General features: G+C 36.7%; 1 protein-coding gene across 1 annotated transcript; it reads left to right on the forward strand.

Moving 5' to 3' along the window:
* The first annotated feature begins 862 nt into the window (after positions 1-862).
* On the forward strand, positions 863-4,446 carry LOC149173287 (uncharacterized). The gene is made up of 2 exons (XM_089427905.1): positions 863-3,640; positions 3,743-4,446. The coding sequence occupies exons 1-2, from the start codon at positions 937-939 to the stop codon at positions 4,192-4,194; spliced, it is 3,156 nt and encodes a 1,051-aa protein (XP_089284031.1). The 5' UTR covers positions 863-936; the 3' UTR covers positions 4,195-4,446.
* The last annotated feature ends 4,394 nt before the right edge of the window (positions 4,447-8,840 follow it).

Genomic DNA, 8,840 nt, shown 5'->3' on the forward strand with positions numbered 1-8,840 from the left:
TAAATATATAAAGTGAAACATAATTTTGAACTTCAAAAATATGATTTTAAAGATTATTGATTAAAAGTAACAAGCGAGACGTATTTTGAAGTGTAAGATACGTCTCTTGAAGTGTAAGAAGTCCTATTAATATGAAAGCACGATACTTTTCTTATTTTTAATTTTTTTATCCAAGTGCGGTGGGCTGTCACAAAAATTAGCGTCATGGAGGACTTCAACATTTTACAATATTTCTTCCCTGTGTTACGCTCAATTTTCTATCCGAGGATTTTAGTATTTTAATATATTTTAGTCATGAGGCCCTGTGACTACTAATTTCCACATGTAAAGTCGTATTTAAAAATTAGCCCACCCAAATTTTAACACAATATTTCTCCATATCTGAACTCTAGGATTTGAGTATTTTACAATATTTTAAAGTCGTATTTAAAAATTAGCCTACAGAAAAATTTGCATAATCTTTCTCCATCTCCCTCTGTAAACTGTAAAGTTGAGAAGTACGTTTAAACCGGCCTTATGACTATTAAGTTCATAGGTATTATTATTATTATGACTTTTATCGCTGTGCTATTTTCTAATGAGCTTCTAAGTGTTCTATCACGAAATTAGCGCTTCTCATGTGTGACGCTTGAATTTCTATCATTATCCGCACCTCAGGGAGGCTACCGTTAATTTCATTGAATAAAAGTAAAAGACGAGAGAGTGGTTTTCGAGTAATTTATCGAAGTGCGATATTTTATTAATATACCAATGTGCATTTCTTCAGTTGTGGAAAATTAGCGTCTCGCAGGACTTTAGGGTTTTTAATATTTGTTCCGTTTGAATTTCTATATTTATCAGCGCGCAATGCATTTAGAGTTCAAAGATTAATTAATTAATTCCTATAAATAGACGAAGAAACTGAAAACATTCCCATTCCTTTGAGAGCAGTAGAAGATGCAGATCTGTAACGTTCCCATTCCCATTCTTTTCCTCTTTTCTTTTTTCATTCTCTTTCTCTGTCCACCCACCCTTCAATTGTCAGACCACCGGCATGCTCATCACGGCAATGCTTCCGATGAAGAGGCTCTCCTTGCATTTCTCTCTGCAATCACCTACGATCCATGGCAATCGTTAGCCGCTACGTGGAAACGCAATGTTTCCTTCTGCGAGTGGACAGGTGTCATATGCAGTCGCCACAGACAGAGAGTGGTTTCACTCAATGTTTCATCTATGGAATTGCAAGGTACAATCTCTCCTCTTCTCGGCAATCTTTCCTTTCTTAGGATTCTCGACCTTAGCAATAACACTTTTCATGGTCACATTCCCTATCAATTGGGAAATTTGTTTCGCTTAAAGAACCTTTACCTGTTTCTGAATCAACTCCAAGGTTCTATTCCGCCCACTCTTGGTCGCTGTCATGGTTTACGGGCCATCTCTATGGGCGGGAACAATCTCATAGGGAACATTCCCTCCGAACTAGTATGCGGTCTTCCCAAGTTACGATTCTTAAACTTACGAGAAAGCAATCTGACGGGTAGAATCCCCACCTGCTCGGGAAACATATCAACAGCCTTCACGGAAGTGTACTCTCCCGGGAGCGTACCTTCCGAATTGGTTATAGTTCTGTATGGGAACCACCTCTCAGGACAAATCCCTTCTTCCTTTTCTAACTTCACCAATCTTGGAATATTGGATATCGGTACTAACCAGTTGACTGGTCACATTCCCGTGGAGTTGTGTCGCAAGAGCATGCGGTTGCAGGAACTCTATCTGGGAATTAATCAGTTGAGTGGTACCATTCCTGCATCCCTCTCCAATTGTACTAACCTTGAGGAGCTCGACTTAAATAGTAATCAGCTCGGCGGAATGGTGCCAATCGAGTTGGGTAAGTTGACGCAGCTCCAAGCACTCCTCTTAGGTGGCAATCAACTGGTGAGCAGCAGCACTACAGACTTGCCCATTCTTACTGCGCTTACCAACTGTTCTACCCTACAGCTCCTAGATTTAGGCCATAATTATCTCACGGGACGTTTGCCCTTTTCAATAGGCTACCTCTCTAGAGAAATGCACATCCTAGCCTTGGGACATAACGGATTAATGGCGGAAATACCTCCACAGATTGGTAACCTAACTAATTTAACATATCTGTCTTTACAGGGTAATTCTTTCACTGGGGCAATCCCAGATACAATAAAAAACCTTCAAAACTTGGAAAGGTTATTTATGGGAAGCAACCATTTACAAAGAAACATTCCAATAGAAATTGGGCAACTTAAAAAGCTAGGGCTTTTGGATCTCCAAAGCAATAATTTGTTAGGAAGAATTCCTGATTCTATAGCTAACCTTCAGCAACTAAGGTATTTATATCTTAGTATGAATAGGTTATCAGGGAAAATACCAGAAAATCTAGGGAAATGTGTGAACTTATTACTGCTAGACCTTTCATACAACAAGCTTAATGGGGAGATACCTCCATCCGTTGCAAGTCTTGCAAATTTAGCTTTCTATTTCAACCTTTCAAACAATTTATTAGAGGGTCACTTGCCTTTGGAACTAAGTAAGATGACTATGCTTCAAGCTATAGATATTTCTGCAAATCGGCTAACTGGTTATATTCCAAGTGGGCTTGGAAATTGCAAAGAATTACAATACCTAAATCTTTCTTGCAATGCACTTGAAGGTCTAATCCCAATCTCACTCGGTGAACTTCTAAGTCTTCAAAATATAGATTTATCTTCCAACAATTTGTCAGGTGGAATACCCGCATCATTGGCAAATCTCAAAATGCTCAGCCAATTGAATTTCTCTTTCAACAACTTCTCAGGAGAGGTCCCGAAAGGTGGAGTTTTCAAAAATCTTAATGCCACGGCATTTATGGGAAATCCGGGTCTCTGTGGACCTTGGGTAAATTTGTCATTGTGCTCTACTCACAAGCATAAAAGTATTTCTCATCTGAGAAAAGTTGTCATACCTGTTGTTGCAGTTGCAGTTACTATTGTATTGTGTTTAGTTATAGGAATCTTGTGTAGACTAAATCACAAGAAGAATATTCCTATTAATGTTGGGGCATCCTTAAATGTGGGGCATCGAAGAATTTCTTATGGAGAGCTCATCATTGCAACAGATGGATTTAGCGATGCCAACTTGTTAGGAGTGGGTACTTTTGGGAAAGTGTACAAAGGGGTTTTGAATGATGGGACACTGGTTGCCATCAAGCTTCTCAATTTGGAAAGGGAAGGGGCTCACAAGAATTTCAAAAAGGAGTGCAAAGTTTTGAGTAGAGTCAGGCATCGGAATTTGATTAGAGTCATAACCTCATATTCAGACCTCCAAATGAAAGCTTTGATATTTCCATTTATGCCAAATGGAAGCTTAGAAAAGTGGTTATATCCTAATGGTGAAGTAGAAAGTGGTTTGACATTGATTCAAAGGTTGAATATAGCAATAGACATTGCCCAAGGTATGGTATATCTCCATCACCATTGTTTCATGCAAGTGATCCATTGTGATTTGAAACCAAACAATGTGCTTCTTGGTGAAGATTTGACAGCATATGTAATAGACTTCGGGATTGCAACCATATATTTTGCAAATAATGAGGATTCAACTTTCACTTCTACACTTGCACTTAAGGGATCAGTGGGCTACATTCCTCCAGGTATTATTTGAACTAGATGGCATTTTAGACAATATTATGAGTTTCATATTTTTATTAAATATTTTGAACTATAAACCTTATGACGAGAATGTTTGAATGCAGAATATGGATTGGGTGGGCATATCACAACAAAAGGTGATGTTTATAGCTTTGGAATATTGTTATTGGAGATGCTCACTGGAAAGAAGCCTATTGACAACATGTTTGTGCAAGGAATGAACTTACAGAAATGGGTGGGTAACCATTTTCCAAATCAACTAGGGGAAGTGGTGGACAAGACTTTATTGAGAGGGGCTAGTACAAGCAATCAAGCAGATAAAGATCTTAGCTGCCTCAATCAATCCTTAAGCATGGGTTTGCTTTGCACAAGAGATTCTCCTGAAGGACGACCTACTATGATGGAAATTGTGGGCACACTCCAATCCATTAGAGACAATTTTCAAGGCATTGGTGGCATTCCAAAACTGCAATCAGATTTCACATGTTTGTTGGGTGATACAAGTACAACTCACAACAACAATGCTAGTGGAAGCCAAAGCTCTTCTACATTCTAGAGTATTGTAAGAAAGCAGTGACTATGTCGCTAGACTATATAATAATTTGAGTCCATTGTTATTAGCTGCATGTAGTGTGAGTTTTATTTTCCTTTTTATTGTTGCAAAACTAGTCTTATTCCCCTCTCCTTTTCTATGCATGTCTATTGTTGAGCACATGTAAGTGTAAATATAAAATTATGTATGCTATGAAGGACAAACTCTCAAGTTTTTCTTATATCATTATGGAAAATGTCAATTCTGTTCTGAATACTTTAGTCTCACCCAACGGAAAATAGCAAGCATACCCATTGAATGTATCGACATCTCCTTTTAAAAAGGGAGAAAATCTTTGTTTTTAATATCCTCTTAAATTTTGATCCCAAGGAACGATAAAGTTGAAAACAACATCTGCATCTATTTTATTTTTTTAGAAAGTGCTTCCCTTAAATTCAAGAGAAGCATTACAATTTTACAAAAAAAAAATGGCCTTGAGGAGATAATCACTGAACATAAACATTTTCTTGGGTTAAGTTTCCCCAACAGGTTGTACTCCTCCATAAAAATTACCCAGGCTTGCACTTGACCCTAACTGCTTATTCATGACTCCATGGAAATTAAATCCTGGTGTGTGGCCTGAGATTGACATGCCAGTGTCTTCACCACTGAAGCATTATATCTCCACTAGAATATCTGCATCTAATTACTGAATAAAGTTGTAAGGCATGCTTAGTATCATGTAGGCATTCAAACATTTGCATGTCTCTTTATCTATTACCTGGTTCATCCAGGATTTTCGTTACCCCGCAAGGATGCCAGTTTGATCAAAAGTAAAACCAAGACCCACTTTTTATCAGTGATCTAAGCACCCCAAATATATAGCCTTGTTCTGAAATTTCGTAATAGCTGAAATGAAGTATTGAACTTTGAATTTCGTGCGGCTTTTATCTTAGTTTTAAATTTCAGTCTATGATGTGATTCAGCTTTGTTTCAAAAGCTTTCATTATTATTTAAAGACATGTAACCTTTTGCTATTATTAAAAATAAAAACATTAGGATTTTTTCCCTTCTAGTTTTCAGGTCACTGTATTTCCTGTAGTTTTCATACTTTGAGGAAACTTACTAACTTCCTAAAAAGGAGTAGACATGATAATTGTGTAACTTTATCTGCCAAACCTGCATATCATTTATTTTTTGCAACTGGAATATTCGTCCGATTTATGTTTGCATTAAACATCTCGTATACTTCGGTGAATTGGATCATATATTTAGTCTTTACTATTTTATAGCCCCTTTGCGGTTTTACATTGTAGAAGACTAATGGGTTTGCGGTTTTACATTGTAGAAGACTGATGGGTTTGCTGTCATGAGATTTCTTGCCTTACGCTGACGAATTCAACTCTACAATTTTATGGCAAAGCACGGGCACTGAAAACTTATTAGAAGGAAAACAAGTAATACACAGCACCTTCTTGAATGAACAAAAAAAACAAATACTCTAAATACAGTCAAATCAATGCCTAAGATGTTGATTCTTTGCCACAAAAGACCACCCATCTTATTTATAAGCATACAAACTATCACTTTAAACAGCAGCACTAACCTCCCTGGAATAACAAATAAATCGAGCCTGAATTAGAATGAAGTGCGTGCTTGTGAGGTGATGATATGCAATGCCTGTCGATGCAATTCTCAATCTGATTTAGATAGTTCATTCATCCTTTAGTGCAGCTGGGTTGAGACTGTTTTCGCGGGATTTAGACTTACAAATTTTAACATGCACCATTCAACAACTGTTGATAACTCTGGAAATCTGCGAGTATGATTGTAGATCTGAACATGTACAAAGTATTTCTATATGAGTGCTCGACTTAGGTGATCTTTATCTATATAATTGAGTCTAACTAATGCAGGGAATTTAAGATATTTTTTTCCCTTCGAAAAATTTCAATAATATCCCAAACAAAACTGAAGATTAAGTATGCCTAATGCCTAATATACTCTCAAGGCAATGCATGTTTAAAGACAAATTTTGTGGAATAGGTGACACAACTAAGCCTTTAAATCAGCTCCCAAAAACGAGATACAAACACAAACTTTATCCACAATTAAGCAACCTCAGAAATACTGATTTCTGAAAATAAATACTGGAAATAAATGTTGCTTTGGCCATCTTTGCCTTCCGCGAAATGCCCTATTTGACCAAGTTAAAAGTGGATTCATTTCAATGGAAGAATATATTCTTCAACCTGATTTGAACTTGCATATTGGTGGCCTCTCGGAATAACAATCACCTTGCCTAAGAATGGAATCTTAGGCTAATAGTAATGCCTAGAAGTGGACATTATTAGAAATAATAAGTGAATAAATGGCTAGATTTACACAATGGTGAGAGCTACTAAAAATAGCAATCCCTCTAAATAGTCGTGTATGTCAGAAATAGGAATGCGTGTCGCTTGAGTATTTGGCACTTACATGCTGAAAACACTTCATGCACACACCAAAATCTCTTCCTTTTGTATGTTGAATAATCACTTGCATAGGAACTTGCATGCTGAAAACACTTCATCAAAAATGTTGAATAATCACATGTACTCAAATTGAACTGGAACCGGTTGTTAGAAAAATTTAGGAAATTTAATTTTTGCGGAGGGGCAGAAAGCTATGATTCTCGCGAATCTACTTTTGCGCAGCTACTTTTGCATACGGCAAAGCTATTTTACAGATTTGGATTTCGCCCATCACGAAGATATTTCACAGACTTTATGAATAATATTCACTCAGAGAAAAAATAACAAAGTAGGTTTGGAGCAACACACTAAAACTTAGTATTTAGCTCTTAAACATGAAAATATATTTACATGAGACTGATGCTCATTCACCAAGTAAAAACTATTGATTTACATTCACGCGGAATAACACACAGTAAAACACAGTAATTGTTGTTTTCACGCGCCCACCAAAATTTGCTCCATCATTGGGCTCTTTTTCTCTCTTACCCTCTTCCTCTCTTACTGTCTAACCTATCAAAATGAATTTTACATTCATATTTAACTTAACATACAATTTTACATTTAATTCATCACAGAGAAAAAATAATTAATATGATATTGTTGTTGAGTGTGATCAAAATCGCCCAGGTATTTCTGGAGTGTGGGCAATAGTCGCTGAATGAATGCTTGCCCATATCTATCTACCAAAGTACATTAACTGCGTTAAATTCCTTTGCTAAGTTTCGGAATGGTTTAACTGCGTTAAATTCCTTTGCTAAGTTTCGGAATGGTTCACGCCTGACTTCAGTCCTTCCATCTTCAAACAGAGACACAACCTGCAAAAATACTTCTAACAGGTATCGCTGCTGTCAGGCTATTTATTGTGGTGGTTGGGATTATTATTTCCAACACTCCCCCTTAATCACAATTGTCGTCGTTGACAATTCCCAAACAGTTTCTGAGATAAACAAAACTTTCACCTGCCAATGCCTTTGTGAAAATATCAGCGAATTATTCTTGTGACCTGCAGTGCTACAGAATTTCATCATTGTTAATCAACTCTCTAATAAAATGATATTTAGCATCAATATGCTCGGTCCTTTTGTGGAAGACAAAATTCTTTGACAATGCAATCGCTGAGGTGTTGTCACAGAAAATAGTAGTAGCTCCATCTTGGTCATGACGAAGATCCCTCACCATCTTTCTCATCCAAACATACCTGTCATTAATAATTAGTAATTATCCAGTGCAATACATGGGCATTCAATCTAAATCGTTACTTATGAATAACCGGTTAGGTGATCTAACTATTCAGAATTGTTTCAATCTGTTGGATGAGAAGACTCATGTAAATTTATGTTTTGCATTGGTTCAAGTTAACATCGCTGAAAAACATCTAAGATGAAAGGGAAAAAATATTTCATCTTTCCACCTAGTTACAAGCTTCAATATCCAGTGGCTATATGTGATCCTTACTGCACGATTATACTAATTATAATCTGGTCCCAATTTAAACATCAGAAAATTCCAGGCACCATAAAGAGCCAAATATTGGTCCCAAGGCTTTTCCCTTGTTCCTTACTGCAACAGAGAAAAGTGGATCTTGGTTTCTTGTTGGGTCACTTGTTTGTAAGATTTGTTTCATTTAACATAAAAATGTTAAGCAATTTGAGAGCATTAGGCTTAACCGAAGCAAGAACTGGAAGGACAAATTGAGGCAATTTTGTTGCTGGCCTCATGTACCAGTGCATGTTAAAATTGGAAACATTTATTGTATCAATCGTCGTTTCTTTCATACTAAAGGTCTTACACCATTCAAGGATTTCTTTTCTATTTTTTATTTTGGCTTTCTCAACTTGTGTAGCTCTCATACCTTTGTAGTTCCTCTTATTAATTTTGGAGTTGCAATAGGCATTCTCAATTTTGTCCTCTACTACAGTCCTGTTGACTGCATTTTAGGTCATTAGCGGACGTAAGGGAAGTTTCGTATTCAAATTAGAAACAGTTATTCTATCATTTGTTGCTTCTTTCGTGTGGACAGATTTAGAGTTTGACAGCTTATAGCATTGATAGGAGAAGTTTTTACTTTGTTCAAGTCATGCTTTTGTACCATTTGCATGTTGTAGGTATCACAAGTATATCAAACAATGAAAATCACAACCATTTTAAGGATGA

The sequence above is a fragment of the Pinus tabuliformis genome, chromosome 4_2 (genome assembly GCF_031772625.1).
Source record: "Pinus tabuliformis cultivar Carrire ecotype Pingquan chromosome 4_2, CPIR1, whole genome shotgun sequence".
NCBI classification, from domain to species: domain Eukaryota; kingdom Viridiplantae; phylum Streptophyta; class Pinopsida; order Pinales; family Pinaceae; genus Pinus; species Pinus tabuliformis.